The 17,544-nt window shown below is 41.6% G+C and overlaps 1 protein-coding gene across 1 annotated transcript in view; it reads right to left on the reverse strand.

The window, feature by feature from the left end:
• OTOG (otogelin) overlaps positions 1-17,544 on the reverse strand; it is a 198,821-nt gene that overhangs the window by 59,641 nt on the left and 121,636 nt on the right. The window contains exons 31-32 of the mRNA XM_019551013.1: positions 17,352-17,519; positions 12,464-12,742 (exon numbers count right to left, since the gene is read on the reverse strand). Of these exons, the coding sequence (XP_019406558.1) occupies positions 12,464-12,742; positions 17,352-17,519 (447 nt within the window). The remainder of the gene's footprint in view (positions 1-12,463; positions 12,743-17,351; positions 17,520-17,544) is intronic.

A 17,544-nucleotide genomic window follows, 5' to 3' on the forward strand; every position in this document is an offset into this window, starting at 1 on the left:
TTTACACATCTAAATTTATAATATAAATTATATGTACAGAAAAAGTTGGTCTTGAGGGCTTACATACTCCAAGGGGCAGTCAGTACTTTGTTTGTTTGCCCTTCTATGCTTGATCTCCTAGTCTCCTACAATTATTTTGCTGGAGAGGATAAAATACAAGCAAACTTGAACAGGAATTTACTACTTTGTGGGTTTGTTTGGGTTTTTTTTATAAATAAATATAATCTACCCTCTGGCTTCTCAAATGGTACCTCAGCTGAGGCAAATGCACATATATGCAACTACAGCATGTCATTGTTTGGCTCTACATTGACTTGGAGACACATGGGGCACGTACCGGCAAAAAGTCTATAAAATACAACAACAAGTAGAAAGGCATACAAAAGTCCACACAGCACCTGAAAGAACTGGACAGGAAGGCAAGAATGATGGAGAAAAACTGGAGTTAGTGGGAAAGCACCCAGCAAGCCTTACTATCAGCACGTACAGTTATCTATTTTAATAATAAAGTATTTGAACTTCGTAGAACTGACCTATTTACTGATTCCTATTAATCCAGGATTCATTTACACTTACACCTCTTGTTCTCTATGTGTTAACAATCACACTCTAACCTTATTTCACATTGTTTGTAAGTCTTTTATTTCCTTCATTTGCTTTGGATTTTCACTTTGCTAAAATAAAATTTATTACTGTCAATTTGCAGTTTCTTCTCAGAAACCTGACAGTGTAAATCAAGACTAACAACTTAGATAAACTGGAGGCAATTAGGAAATTGTCACTAAAAGATTCCAGTCAAAAATAATATTTCATAGGAAAAAAAAGGAAAATTGCATTGATTTTGATGGAATTCTGTTGTGTGTGTGTGTGTGTGTGTGCGCGCGCGCATGTGTATAGACACACACACAGACAAACATGTACACACACACACACACACGAATTAAAAAAATACAAAAGGGGTAAAAACCAAAGTGAAACATTTCACTTGATCCAAAATGACTTTTAAAAAAAACATTTAAAGGAAAAAATTAAAATTTTATCTTTTCATTCTTACCTGGGACAATTGTTTAACAAAACCTCATTTTCCCTCATTTTCATTTTCAAATCCATTTCTGACCAGTTCTGTTTTTAAGAAATTGCAGTAAAATACTACTTAAAGACCTAAGATTCCCTCAGACATGTGGCTAGAAGCATGAAATTCTATCTACCCACTTGCACACAAATACCAACCTCTGCTCATCTGCTTTAAGTTTCTACACTGAAATATGTAGGCAAATGTAACAGATAAAATGAACTGGATAATACCCAGACAAAATATCATCAAAACCCAAACATATTTATCAAACTCTCAGGAAGTTTTATATTAGTTGCCTCACAGATAATGATGATGATGATGACAATGATGATGTTGAATTAATACTCCGTTTCAGTCGTAACTACTCAACATCCTCATTGCTTATTCATACAAGTATACAAGGTCAAGGGCTCCTGTTTGTAATATAAATAGCAGGAAATTATGTTGCTACTGTAAAGAGATCTTGATGCTGAGCACCTGCAGTTCTCACCGATTTACATAGCAGTAATTCAGCATTCTACAGGCTCAGAATAGTGATCACTTGGACTGATTAAGCAAGAGTCCACTCTAAACATGGTAGCACTTTAAAAAACCAAGATATTTTAAATTATGCACTATGCAGACTAAAACAAACTATGACAAATTAAAGGTGAGACAGTCAGTTGAAAAACCTGCTGTCTGATTAATCATGAAAGATCCCATTATTAAAAAAGGTAATTCTACCTCACAATAATTAATATCATTTTTATTTTTATAGCCGTTTATCTTGCTATATGTATTTCTGTAAAATAAAAATAAAATAAAAGCATATTTAATTAAGAAAGATCTGATTCTTGTCTAACACATGCACACACACACAAACTTTGTTACATGATGTGTACATCAGTGTATAGTAAAACTGTTTTTTGGATTATTGTTGCTATTGTTCTTAATTCTTGAAATAAGGTCTTACAGCTCAAGCAAAGAATTGAGTTAAAAGAACTGAATGTTCTTCTAAACTCTACAAAAGGCTTTATATGGGATCTTGAGCACAATACTCAAATTCTCCATACCACATACCATTCACATGGATGGTGAATGGAAGATAATCCCACTAAACTCACAGAGATATTTTTATGTGTTTACCTTCATAATAAGTTATGATACTTAAATAACTGCAATATTTTATTAAATGTAAAAATTGAAGAAAATCAGAGATAAATTCACAAAAATCATCATGTCTTCATATTTCCTTATTATCCAAATATTTAAAATTAGAGCTGTGCAAAGCACCGGGTGTTGATTCAACTCGGAGGAGATTTGGCCCAATTTGGCAGCCAAACCTCCAAATTCAAATCAAATCAGGAGACCAATAAAAAGGTCCAAATTAATTCGAAATTCTCCAAATACATCTGAAAAAGATTTGGAGAGATTCATAGAGATTTGGGTAGTCCTCACTCGCCGCCGCAGAGAACTGGACCCAGACTTCATACTGGTAGGTAGGGGATGAAGAGAGGGGCTAAAGGAGGGGATCATGGGGGGACCCCCACCAGGCCCCATCCCCTGCCTGCCAACCTCCACCTGCTCTATCAGCCCCATCAATGGCTGCCCTACCCAGCCCCAGCATCCTGCTCTTAAAAGTACTCAACTGACTGCTGCAGTGGCCATTGGGGCCTATGAGGCCTCACGGCAGAGCCCCTCATGCAGCATGGGGCAGTGGGGATCGCTCTACCACCTGGCAGTAGCTGGTGAGTGCGGGGGGGGGTTTGTTGGTTTTTTTTTTTTTTTTTTTTTTTTTTTTTTAAAGGAGCCTGGACGCTGGGACCCAGCAGGGCAGCCATTGATTGGGACTGGGAGAGCAGTCAGGGGATGGTGCCTGTTTGATTCGGAGATTCAACTGCTTCAGCGGTAGTTGAATTATTTCAGGACAGTGATTCAAATCACCAAATTGAATCATTGTCCCAGAATCGGCCAAATCCGAATCTGCTTGGCACAGGCCTATTTAAAATATATATACACTCAGTGGACTGATTGTTATTATTTGATGTTAAATCCATGTGTTTGACCATGACTGGTCATGTAAGTCTCAGTATATCCTTCTTGTCTCTTGACTGAATGACTATGTAACCACTACTGATGAACATTTTTGTGAGTGATCACTTAAAATCTGTTTATTGAATTATTATATATCAGATATTCTAATTTAGTTTCCACCTCCAGTGTTTGTGGGATTGGAACCAGGAAACAAATGCAAGCATGGTGAAAGCAACTGTCTTTAAAAACTGACATGGTCATTCATAGAAAATCCACTGCAGTATTAGCCATTCACGTCTGTGTAATTTATAGTCAATATACTTCAGTATGATAGTATTTATTGCTATGAAACTAGAAAAAGTGACCCTTCAACTGACTTTGGACAAACATGTATAACTGTTGCTGTGTTGATCATGTCATTTAGAATTCTTCCTTTTCAATGTGCGTCATAGAGGATGAAGACGACTGATGAAGAACTTTCTGGCCAGGGGGATTTAGAGGGCCTATTATTCAACTCCCAGTATTTATCTTCTGGTTCCTCAGGAATAGCTGTTCTTAGTTGGAGAGTTTCTGATCTAATATGCAAAGCATTTACAATAGTCAGCAGGAAACTCAATCTGCCTTTGCCTGTGCACTCTGGAGCTGGTGTAATTTTTCCATTAACTTAAACAAATGCTGCTGTATTTTTAGACCATGTAATTACCCTACATCAGCAGACTGGCCCTTGTGAAAGTACACTGGAGAAAGATTCAAGCCCTGTGTTTCTCTGCTTATAAAACTCTGAAACCTAAGTCCTCGGATGTGGTGATTAATGAAATGCCTCTTGATCATTTGATCTGATCCCACTTGCTGAGGTAAATTGTTTTAGTTTTCCATTGGCATAGATAGGATTTTTTGGCATAATGACTGGAGGGCAAAGACCTGACACTTGAAAAGACATACCATTCTGTGTTAACGCATGACCACTGAGAATTATAACACTTCTTAATGTTCTTCATTCCCCCCTCAAAGATAAAAGACCAAGGAGACATATTTGCTCTGCCTGAAAAAAGGCCTTTGCTTGAAATGTATGAACATCCTGGTAATAGCATTAGCTCCACATATTCTGCCATTCAAAACCTCAACAGCTTTATGATTAAAGGCATTTATCAAAAGGCAACAAGCATTTGGCAATGACAAAATCTGTCATTTTCTGTGGAGTTGGAGTGTGCCAGTCAACAGCTGCATCAGGCTGTCATTATAACATACAGCAAAACATCAGCAGATTCACAATGCCACCATTAACACTTTAATTCAATGTTTTGATAACACAGAGCTCCACAAGGCATACAGTTGGCCTCTTCTGTCATGTAAGTCAATGCTTGTTTCAGATACGTCTGTGCTTAACACCAGGGATTTATAATAGTACAACTTGGTCAGGTGATGCCTCATTTGTTACAATATTTCATTTTCTCTTTTTTTTTTTTTTTGCTTGTGAAAGCTATTTCAGTTACAGAATACAGAATGGAAGCCTATCTGGATTTTCACTACAGGGTTATCTGTAAACATATATATTGCAGCAGTAAATGAGATACTGAACCATTTATAATGGTAATGCAAAAAAGACTATGTAAAAATATACATTTTACAGTGACTTTCGAGTAGCATGTGTCACACGCACAACCCATTGAACTGAGCAAGGAGAAGTCATTTTTGAGGTCATAAAGAATATGTAGCTTAAACATACTGGTATTCATTATAAGTTACTGCTGAACAGATATATTTATGAACAACATAGTGCTTTGTTTTATCTATAAGAAGCAAAACAGCTTTGCTCTGTGGCTTAAATTCCCCTTCATTACAGCACCCAAGTTGTTCCCAATAAATAACAACAATAGATAAAAACAATTAGCAACCATAGCAATCTTTTGCTTCCAACACCATAGAAGAAATAATTTGATTAATTTGTAGGGTGTTTTTTGGTTGATTTGTTATCAGTTCTTGTTGGAGTAATTTCCATAGTCTTGATCCCACACTCCTGGTCCTTAGTGAGGAGCCAGTGAAAAGAGCAGAAGGATGTGGCAATAGCACCATACACTAGGGAGCAGAAAAGGAATTACATTTCATGCCTGCTCAAGATATTTCAGGACTTATGACTATGACTAAACATTTAGAAATTAAGTCCTATTCAGGAAACTACTAATGCACTGCCACAAATAAAACAGAAATAAGGATTCTAATCACAGAATAAGCATGTGTCTACATGGCTATGTATCGTGGGGTAAAAGGAGGGCAGCAAGACCTTGAAAAAGTATTATATTCACCACAAACAGGAGATCCTGTGACCAGTGGGGTCCCCCAAGGCTCTGTCCTGGGACCCATATTGTTCAACATCTTCATTAATGATGTGGACATTGGAGTCAGGAGTGAACTGGCCAAGTTCACCAATGACACCAAACTTTGGGGCAAAGCATCCACGCCAGAAGACAGGCGGGTGATCTAGACTGACCTAGATAGGCTCAGCAAATACTCGGATGAGAACCTGATGTTGTTTAACACTAAAAAATGCAAGGTTCTCCACCTTGGGAAGAAAAACCTGCAGCATCCTTATAGGCTCGGCAGTGCTACGCTGGCTAGCACTATGGAAGAGACTTGGGGGTCATCACTGACCACAAGATGAACATGAGCCTGCAATGTGATTCTGCAGCTAGTAAAACGAGCAAAACACTGGCTTGCATCCATAGATGCTTCTCAAGCAAATCCCGGGACGTCATTCTCTCCTTGTACTCGGCCTTGGTGAGGCCACAGCTGAGTACTGTGTCCAATTTTGGGCTCCACAATTCAAAAAGGATGTGGAGAAGCTTGAGAGAGTCCAGAGGAGAGCCACGCGCATGATCAGAGGTCAGGAAAACAGATCTTATGATGACAGGCTGAGAGCCATGGGGCTCTTTAGCCTGGAAAAGCGCAGGCTCAGGGGTGATCTGATGGCCACCTATAAGTTTATCAGGGGTGACCACCAGGATCTGGGGGAACGTTTGTTCACCAGACCGCCCCGAGGGATGATGAGGTGGAATGGTTATAAACTCCTGCAAGACCGTTTCAGGCTGGACATAAGGAAGAATTTCTTTACTGTCCGAGCCACCAAGGTCTGGAACAGCCTGCCGTCGGAGGTGGTTCAAGCACCTACATTGAACACCTTCAAGAGCAAATTGGATGCTTATTTTGCTGGGATCCTATGACCCCAGCTGACTTCCTGCCCTTTGGGCACGGGGCTGGACTTGATGATCTTCTGAGGTCCCTTCTAGCCCTAATGTCTATGAAATCTATGAAATCCCTGGAACGGTTTTCCTGCTTGTCTCCCGATTTTGTTCTTAAATTAATTTCTGTTGCAGCACATTTTTTTAAATATCAACCAGAGTATTTATTTTATCACTTTGCATCTACTTTTCTAATATATACAAATGTACCTAGTTTATGTTGCATCCCTTGCATTTGGCTTTTCCTTTAATCTTTCTTTTTTTCCTACTTTTTCATAATTTCTTGTCTTTTCCAGCTTGTTTTCCACTCAACATAATTTTGAATAACATGTAATCTTTGTTCTCTCATTCTCTTTCTTATGATGTATTGTGGTCCATTCCTCCTGCTCCCAAGTCTCCAATCACTTCTTCTTTCTCCTCTAGCTCTGTTATCCTCTCCTCCATCTCCTCTTCTTACTACTTTTCTTCTCCCACTAACAGCTCACTGGGTGCATCCACACGAGACACTTTACTATACAGTAGAGCAGTTTACTGTGCAGAAAGTGTGCACTTCTACACGTGCACAGGCTTATTGCACAGTAAACTGCTGTGATCACAAGTAATTTTGCTACCTGCAAATGAAAGTAGCCAATTTACTTGTGATCAGTTACTGTGCAGTAACACTCATGTAGACCCCCTGACCAGAAGCAACTCTGCTCCCAGTCAGCCTTAGAGCAGGGGGAGAGAGATTGCTTCCTGCCCCCAGGAGCTGCCTGCTACCAGGGCAGGTTCTGCCACCAGAATCTGGGTGGGGACTATATCCCCCTGCCCGGCAGCAGAGGACTGGGAGATCCTTATGCCAGTACTGGGAAATCCATATCTTCTTATCTTTATAAGGATCTCCCAGCGCTGGTCCCACATGATTACAGAGCTAGGCAGGGAACAGAGTCTCCAGCCCTTGCCCTGAGATTGCAGAGCAGGGAACTGTCCTGGCCAATCAGGCAATCAAGGCATGGGGCTTGGAAAGAGCTGCAGGGGAGGGACAAATCCCAGCCCCATGCCATGATTCACCTGTGGGGCAGCTAAGAGTGAGCACCTGGCTAGGCGGGGAATCCCCACCCAGCTGGGGGCTCCTTGCCCACTGCCCCACTGGCAGATCAGACCAGAAGGCTGGGACCTGCCCCGCCCCTGAAGCTCCTTCCAAGTCCCCTGCCCCTGATCGGGGAGCTGGGGCCAGGAGCTCCCTACTACTGGAGAAGGGGGACATTGTCCCAACCCTAGCAGCAGGCATCCCCCATCCCCCAGGGCAGGGAGCAATGTCTCAGCACTGGCCAGGAGACAGCTGTCTCCTAGCCCAGTGTTCCCTGCCAGCCACTGAGCTAGCATCCAAGGGGAGTTTAGAGCACCTCCCAGTGGCTGTAGGGGCCCATTGCAGGGCCCCAAGAAGTAGGAGCCGTTTGCTGCCATTAGCAGCAAATCTGCTCCTGCTTCCTTGCACATGTAGTCACCTTCCCAGAAGTGTTTACTCATAGTAGTTTACTTACAAGTAAACTGCTCCCAGACCTAATGCACATGTAGACACACCCACTCATACTCATCTTCTCATCCCATAAGATCACATAGAAATTTTTTGCCTTTGGACACCCTTTAATTCTCAAAATCTGCTCCTAATATCTTTGGTCACAGCATCTGATGACATGAACTTGGGTTCACAAAAGCTTGTGCTCTATATATATCTTAATTAGTCTATAAAAGTGCATATCTACCCTACTTTCCTCTTTGGTATCAGTCATTCAGCACTATATCCTAGTTTTATCTGTGCCTGCAGAACAGAGATTAAAATAGTTTCACAGCATTACCAAGTACAGTATGGGTAGAATCCTGTTTTGCCTTCCATATCCAAATGGCAGCTTGAAAACTGCCATTTTTTAACATATATGCAGTTTGCGAACCTACTCCATGTGTAGTCTGGATCCTTAAATGCCCACAAAGTTACTGACCCTGCACAGTAGGCTGTTCTCTGGCCAGAAAGGTACTTGAACATAAGTCCCATAATTCTGTCCTGGCAAAAATGAGGCAGAGGGGACTCCCATGCTTTAACTCCAATAGCAGAGTGGTTAGGACATTCCCCCAGAAAGTGGAAGACCCAGCTTCTAGACTTCTACCTCACATAGAGGAAGTTTGAACCTGCATCTTTTGGCCTTCCCAGCCCATGACAGCAGTCAGAAAAATGACACCACAGTTTACACATTGTTGCATCACTTCTTCATTCCCCCACTTAAAGCTGAGCCACACTGCTTTTGCATTGGTTCCACTGAATAAAATGCATAAAGAGCAGGAGGGTGTCGTGCCCCGATGACTGGCGTACCCCTGACTTGCAAGCCTTGGTCAGCACGACCGGCCGGGGGTGGGTGGGATAGGTGGTTGGACAGGTGGGTAGTAGCGGCGAGTCGGAGTCAGGAGATTTAAAGTGTATTGGTTACACAGAAAGTTTATTTTACTTATGCCACAGATAGTTGCAGCGTAGAAAGAGAAGTTGTGGTCGAGGCACAGGAAAAGAACTTGTGGTCCCAGTGTAGGAAGAGAGGTTGATTTATTTAGCACAGCATCAAAGGCTTTTCTATCCAGGTTACAAAACTGCTTGATGCAGATTTTAAGCAAAGTATACAGATCACTTTGGTCTTTAGACCTCCAAGAGCTCTTTACAAGAAGAACGGACAAGCCGGCAGAACAAATACACCTGAAAACTTTTAACAGCGGTGGGAAGAGGTCAGCGACTGGCCAAATCGCTGACTTAACCTCTTGGGCGTGTACGGAGCTCTCCACCGAAGGCAGAAATCTTTCCAAAGTTATAGTCTGCACGGTGGCCTATCACCGCACGCCAGGCATGAATAAATGAATAGTTAAAGGATTGCTTATCTTTGTCTGCTCAGGTTTCATGCCAGCTCGACTGTGCATGTGTTTTACATTTAAGCTATGGGGGAGGGTTTGTAATGATACCGAACTGTAATTGCAAAGTACGTTGCATTAGCCTTTGACCTTTTGCCATCGGCATCTGAGATCAAAGATTTTTCTTTGACAGAGGGGAGCTGCTGTCCCACTACAAGAGCCCAGGACCTACTCTTCCAGTGCAACCAACATCTACTTGAGCCACACATTCACTAGAATGAATGCTTGCTTTATTCTTCTTTCCTTTACATATCTCCCTCTCTTGGCTACCTAAAATCCAGCTTCAAAAGAAATGCTGGATAAAGCCTGACCTGTGATATTGCAGACTGAGCACTGTGCTGAAAAGTAAGAGAAGTGCAGATTCAAACTTCTTCTGGACAAGAAGGGCCTAGAAGGGTTTTGCGCTTCCTGGATAACTATCAAACTGTTCAGCTCACTTTCACACTCCTTTTCATCTTCCACTATGCTCAGCTGAGACTGAAGTTCAGAGACAGATAAAAGTACCAGAAAGTGGGGCAAGAGAACAGTGCTCCAGGATGCCTGACAACCTTTGAAAAGGAAACACTTATGTAACCTTCCCATCAACACTTCTAAGTTTTCCTGTTTTGAGACTCAAGAAATATGGTCACCCTAGTTATGTGAACCACATTCAGTAACCTGGCTTGATCCCTTTGAAATGGAATGTTCTATTCAGGGACTGAGAGACATGCCCCACTGTGGAAAGGATTTTCCATTCTGTATGGCAAATCACAAAGGGAAAGAACTAGAGTTTCTCCCTGTAAATCTGTTATGCTGGTAACATATTCAACTCTTCTCTCACACGCATTAGCTCCATGGGGCTTATGGGATATTTATATGACTATTTGGGGTGGACAGTATATTCATGTGCACAAACTTTTTATTTCTCCAAGCAGCTCTACACAATTCACAGGGCAGACACTCTTCACAACAGCTTGTGCACTAGACCACAAAACCTCAGGAGCAGTTGGCCCAACACACCAACAATCTATTAACTGGTAAGGGGCTACTGCCATGTCATACAAACCTACAGTCTAGCTTGCAGAGTACAAATAAGTGAAAAACGAAAATTGGGCCTGATTATCATGAAAACTAATTATCATAGAAAATTAGCGTTGGAAGAAACTTCAGGAGATCATCTAGTCCAACCCCCACCTCAAAGCAGCACCATCCCCAATTAGATCTTCTCAGCTAAGGCTTTTTTCTAGTCAGGTCTTAAAAACCTGCAAGGATGGAGAGTCCACCACCTCTCTGGGTAACCTGTTTCAGTGCTTTCCTACCCTCCTAGTGAGAACATTTTTCCTAATATCTAACCTAAACTTCCCTTGCTGCATAACTCCTAATGGCTACAGTGGAATTTTAGGTGGTTCAACACCTCCAAAAATAAGGAACATTAAGCTTAAAATGTTTGGCTACAGTATCACTTTTGTCTTTGATTTTATTTCCATCTAAAATTTAAAGTTTAAGTGACCAATACATAACTTCTGAGGAGAATGTATCATTTATTAGTTAAAATAATCTTTGGGGAATGGAAGGGTGGTAAAGAGTCAGAGAAATTCTCTTTCAGCTTTATGTGCTGCTTCCTTTATTTCTAAATTCCATGGGAGTAAAATCATTGTATGCACATTCTTTTTTTTTTTTTTTATTGTAAGCTACCCTGAGCCTCTTTGGGGCAGAGCAACATCTAAAGCTAAAGTTAAGTAGTCGTAATTATAGTAGTAGTAATGGCCTGGACCAAAGCTCTGGATTCAAAGACCTTTAACCACTAAAGCAGAGCTTTTATGCATATGAACCTTCTCCAGTCATAGGCACCTTTACAGGTTATTACTCGGAGTCTGAATAAGTTGTATAGGTGTGTGATGGGACAAAGGTTTGCATACGAAAAGCTCACAGATGATTCCAAATAGTTCCCTCAAGGGAGTCCTTGAGGATAACCAGTAGAAATGGTTCACCATACGTTCAACAGAGAAGCAAAACCAAAATGGAATAAATTCTTTCCTGTTCCATAACTTATACAAACGAGAGAGACACTGATCCCCCTTCCATATTATACCCAGACTTTCAGGGTTCGTCAGAAATCTTCCGACTGAAAATAGAGTTATCAACAAATAAAAATAGTGTAATCTGTTTTCCTCAAAATGTTAGATTCTCATTTAAAAAAAAAAGCCAAACAACTTTTGCTTTTTATGTTTTTTTGAAGATGGTCAAAGTTTTCTGCAGAAAAAGGTTTCGGAATACTTTTGTTTTCTTTATACTCTTGTATGCACTGATTCGGATTATTTTACCACTCATACTATAATGTTTGAGTCCTGTCATCCACAAAATCTATTCAGGAATCTTTATGAAAAACTGAAATAAGAAAATTCCTAGGGCTAAAAGGAAATAGAAAGGAAAAAAAAAATCTTGCTTTTTCTCCATATCACCCTCACATTAGTGCATCTTCACTTTGCTACATGTCTATTTGAGATTTATTGCACCCTGCTCTGTATATCAGTCTCTCCATAACAATTATGACTCTCTCTGAAATAATTTGTATAGTATGTTACAAAATGTTAAATTTATGCTAAAGCTATTCAAAGGTAAAATAAGCTTTCCAATTGCTGTCATTATCTTTCAACATCCTTCTTTAAATCTCAACTTATTTTTCCTCCCATTGTTTATGATGTCAAAAGACATGTCAGACCCTCTTTCTTACACCAGTTTTATACTAATATAATTCCATTAAATAAATTTAAATTATTTCTAATTTGTAGCAGCAAGAAAGATGCATCAGATTGTCAGTTCTCCGCTATATCAATGTATATTCTACTACAGCAAAAGCTTTGTTATCTGGCACCCATGGGAAATGTTCGGGCCGCCACCTCTCCAGCCGCATCCGGTGTTCTGCCACCCCTCCACCCCTCCCAGTGTGCCAGGGGACAGGGAGGGGGGACCCCCGTGCAGGCTGCTATGCCACGATGGGCACTCCCAGTTTCACTTTTACTTTACAAGCCAGCATGCTGGTTAATAGAGCATGCCAGTTTGTAAGGTGCCAGATAATGTGGCTTTTACTGCATTATCAATTTAAACTGGAATGAACAAGCTAAATCATTTCCTCTGATTGATGAAAATTAGGTCAGAATTGGTTGAAAAACACTCTTTCAAACATAGTCCAAGAATAAAATTATAGTTCATAATATACTTAAGTACCTACCAACAAGTTTAAAAAGGGTAGAGAGTCTGAATTCTTCTGAATGATGGTACTTGAAAAGTTTAACTGAAGAAGCTGAAATGTGGATGAAGAATCCTGGTTTTGCAAATGACTCGAAGGCACTGTAACCTGGGAGCCAAGTGTCCTTGTGGATAGCAAATGTGGATCTATTGTGGAACTCTTCACTTTGTTCCCATTTGGAAAGAATCAGGGTATCATTAGGAGCCAAATGAAGAAAATAATTTGGTCTGTCAGCTGTTTCAAATGAAACTAAGTTGGGATCTGAAAAATACATATCATAATATTATTTGCTAGACTAGGTATGGTGGCACAGATTCATCTCTGATGTAACATCACTCAAGTCACTACTACCCAATAGGAATGAAGATATGCCAGTTTAGAAAATATTTTAATCGTGCATTTTTATAAACACAAATACTGAAAAAGCCTCATTCACACTGGATTCCTCCATCTCCAAAACTGCCCTTTGGACAGAAAGTTATTCTATGTAGGATAGGGTACTTCAGGAGCATAACTGGGATGTTGAGCTAGGCATTAGCTCTAGGAGTCGACTTAGAGGGGCTATAGCAGAGCAGCCCCTGGGGAGCCTGTCCAGCTACCGCTGTTGCAGAAACAGCCCAGGTTTAGGTAGGATGCACCACAGAAGTTGAAATGCCACCTGCACCAGAAGGTAAGGTACTCATTACTGTTTCCACCCTGCCCAGTCTTCAATGCTTGACACTGCAGCCCTGGGTGCCCACATTTCTAGCTACCCTTCTAGTGTACTTGTCAATATGAAGGTGAAGAAGTCTAGCTAATAAATATAATATCTCTTCAGTACCTTTGTTAGGCATAATTTAAATCCAAAATTGAAAATAACATCTACCTAAGTTTAGGAAGTTACACTTGCTCATTTGGAAGTTAGAGCTCAAAAGCTCAATCACTTTTATAAAAATAAGATACTGAAGTGCATTTTGCATTCCACTTGCAGGGTCATGCTTTGGAGCTTCCAAGAATTCAGTTTTCTAGCCAAGCCCCAGAACAAATAATATTAACAACAGATTTGGAAAATGTCTTTGTTCCAGTAAGGGCTCTGTTCTGGCAACCTTACCCAGGCCAATACCTTACCCCTAAAGCAGTCCCACTGACTTAAAGCAAATTACTTTGGTACCATTTGCTGAATAAGGTACCATTCAGTATATGGGCAGAAGAACTAGAGCATGTTACAGGCATCTGTTGCTCACAGTATTACTTCATTTTATTTTCCTGTAAACTGTGGTATTCTCTTTAAAGTAACCATAAAACTACTGTAAAATCAACTCTCCCCTCAGGACAGGATATTATTTCTTTTAAAATACTGCATAGAGAACAAATAATCTCCATTAAACAGATGTTCTATCATGCTCTGTACCAAATTTCTGGAAGATCAACTTATTTTCCAAGCATGACAACATTTATTTGAACAATAGAATAGAGTGCAACAGTGCATCTTCCCCTTACTAGCTGGAGCAGGTAGGCTTATAATGTATAATGTGACACCTCTTCTGTCTATACCACTATCTTTATTACTAAAATCTCCTTAACTTCTTTCATCTCTTCTTTGAAGCTAACAAAATATATTTATTTTTCTGGGATACAATATAATATCTGCTTTGAAATACTAAATATAAACTAAGGAGAAGCCACAGTTTATAGAGCTATAATAATGAGAAATGTACTCTATAAGCATGATGATGCTGTACATAAGTATTTTACAGATATTATCAATTCATCCAGTGCCAGGTGACTAAATTACAGGCTGTTAAATGATTTTCTGAATTGTGGAAGTTCTATTTGCGAGGAACCTCTCTTCCCAAATCATGAGTACAGGCAACCCCAGCTTAACGTGGTTTCTGTTTCACTATAGCACTCAGTGGAACTGGAGTTTCTGCAGGCAGGGAGAAGTGGGATCAGCAGCAATGAGTGGAAGATGAGTGAGTGGGCGGGCAGGCATGAGGGCCGAGGGTGGGACAGCAGAAGTGTGGGCCCAGGCTGGCACATGTTGACAGAGCAGGGAGACTTGAGGGGGCAGAGGGGGGGAGACAAGCAGCTGCAAAACAGGGGAGGACCATGGGACCCAAGCTGGTGCCCAGGGCCAGGGCCGGCAGAGGCCCACACCCAGGGTGGGGGGCAGAAGCATGGGGCCTGCGCTGGTGTGTGCGGCCAGTGGAAGCCTGCCACCAGAGCAGGGTGGCAGGAGCACCGATGCCTGGGCTGGAGCAGGTAAGGAGGTGGGGAGAAGCAGCGGCAACAGAGGCAAGTAGCGCAGGGCCTGTGCTGGTGCCCAGCACCAGGGCTGGCACCCAAAGAGGGGCATCAGGAGCGTGGGGTCTGCACTGGTGCCCAGTGGCAGAGGCCGGTGCCCAAAGCGGGGCAGCAGTAGTGTCAGTGCCCGGGCTGGCAAGTGGGGCCGGAGAGACCAGCAGGCTGGCAAGGGGGGGTGAGGAGAGGCAGCTGTACTGAGAAGCAGCAAGGTCAGGCCAGGCACAAGTGTGGGACCCATGCCAGTGCCCAGGGCCAGGACCAGCAGGGACCTAGAGTGGGGCAGCAGGAGCACAGGCCCAAGCTGGTACGTGGGGCTGGAGTGGTGGCAGGTGGGTGGGGAAATGGGGAGAGGCAGTGGCGGGGCAGGCAGTAACTAATTCATCTCTACTTATATTAATTCTTATGGGGAAATGGGTTTCACTTAGCACAGTTCCACTTAATGCTCAGTTTTTCGGGAACCAACTGAGAGCGCTAAGCGGGGGTTGCCTGTATAGAGATGTTTACCTGCGTTAGTCTGAAGACTGGCAGAAGATAAAATAGGGAGGTACCTAAGAGACATAACTGCTTCAGAGAGGAGTTTTGAAAGGACTAAGCCTCTACATTGTTACCATGGCTGGACAAGGCCAGGGCCAATGTAGACAAAAGGGGAAAATTTTGGTTTCCTATGTGGTTTGGGGTCATTTTGTGCTTCTGAGAGAATCAGTAGTTACAGTCCTGCCATTTTCTCAGTCCATTTACATGGCCCATATTTTCATTCCACAGACAGTCGTTAGGGAGCACTGCTTCATTGTAGGCAACACATGCAGAAACTCTGTCTTCAGGCTCTCTAGGGATCTATCTAATGCACAAGGTCAGAAATTTATGGTGAGTTAATGTGCAGAAAGTACTTATAACGTTCACGTTCTTATAAGTTAGCTAAGGAAATATGGTCTATTTGAAACTCTTATAAGGCAGGTACAACTGATTGGATAATCCAGCTCAAACAGTTGTCATCAATGGCTTAATGTAAAACTGGGAGAAATTATCACATAGGGGTTCCATCATTTGTCTGAATTAAACATGACAAATGAAGTGCCATAAGGACAAAGTGGTACAATTAGAAAAGACTTTAACACAGAACTATATAATGAAGAATCATCATGCAAGCTACAATACTGGAGAAAAAGACCTAGAGTGATAGTCCATCACAAATTTATATAAAAGTCAACAATGTGATATCACTACAAAGACTGCAAATAGCAGTTCTGGAAAGAGGGGAGTTTTTCACTCTGTTCAGCATGGATCAAAACTTATTTGGAGTACGGAGTCAAATTTTGAACACCACACTAAGAAAAAGGTGGACAAACTGGAAAAATGATTAGAGTTAAACATGGCATGAGGAAAAACTGGAACAACTGGTGTTACCTAGTCTAGAAAAGAGAAAATCCACAGGATTTGTTAGCAGCCTTCAAATACTTTTGCTGTTATAAAAAGTAAGGTGATCAATTTTTCTCTGAGTTCAAAGGGAATGGGACAAGAAACTCAAACTAAAACAAGATAAATGCTGATTAGCTATTAAGAACTAAGTTAGAAGGACGTTTAAGCACTTGAAACCATGAACTGTGGAAGTTATAAAATCTTTGCCATTGGAAGTTGTAAACAGCTGGTTAGACAAAAATTTGTCAGGATGGTTAAACAAAGATGTTTCTACTAGGGCTGTGTGAAGCTTCGGTTCCTAATCTGATTCAGCACAGAGTCAACCCAATTCTACAGCTGAATCTCTGAATCCAAATCAAATCAGAGGACCCTTTAATCTCTCCATATTGAATCAGAACTCTCCGAATCGATTCAGAGGGACTCGGAAAGATTCAGCAATTCAGCTATAGACATAGCTTTAAGTGTTTTTTTCTCCATACCTCAAGGTACCAGGTGGCTCATGAATGTTGCAATAGAGCGTCCCACAGGAGCATGGGGTGCTCCCCAGTGCGCTTGGCAGCAGACCCAGAAGTGGACCAGAAGCACTTCCAAGTCTGCTGGGGAGCGTACTGGGGGGCCCCCCTGCACCCTCCCTGGCTCTGCAACTGGTGTCTCCTGGGTCTGGGGGGATACCTAGGGTCCCCCTGCAGACAATCAGAGCCAGGAGGGCTCGGGGAGGCCCCCAGCAGATCCGGAAGTGAACTGGAAGTACTTCCAGGTTTGCCGCCAAACAAGCTGGGCGATCCCCATGCTCTTGCAGGATGCTCCATACACCCCACCATCACAGGCCATGCCTGGTATCTCAAGGTATGTAGAAAAAACATTTAAAGCTGTGTCTATGGCCAAATCGCTGATTCTCCAAATAAGCATTGAATCTTCAGATTTGGATTTGGCCAAATTGAATTGGGGACAGTGATCCAAATCAATTAACTGAAATCCAAATTGAATATGGCCCATTTCGCACACCCCTAATATTTAGCAACTGCTGAGAGCTGTAAAAAAAGACGGTTATGACCCAATTCTATGCTCAGACACAGACTTACATCCAAGAATTGAATTTGTTCTGCATTTTCAAAACACACTTCATTTTTGTTAAGCTTCTCACTTATTTTTCATGTTACAGCAAATTTACCATGTGCTTTGGGTTTATATAATCCTGAAGTCAGCATAAAGCTCATTGCATCTCCAGGAACAAAATCTTCTGCTCTCGTTGGGAAAACATAACCACCAATCAGTTTGGCTGCCATTGCAATTTCTTCATCCAAGTAGCTGACCAGTTTGTAGGGACCCTTCCCCAGTGCTGACAAAAAGAGAAGCCACAATTT

The sequence above is a fragment of the Crocodylus porosus genome, unplaced genomic scaffold (genome assembly GCF_001723895.1).
Source record: "Crocodylus porosus isolate Cpor-Errol unplaced genomic scaffold, CroPor_comp1, whole genome shotgun sequence".
Taxonomy (NCBI): Eukaryota; Metazoa; Chordata; order Crocodylia; family Crocodylidae; genus Crocodylus; species Crocodylus porosus.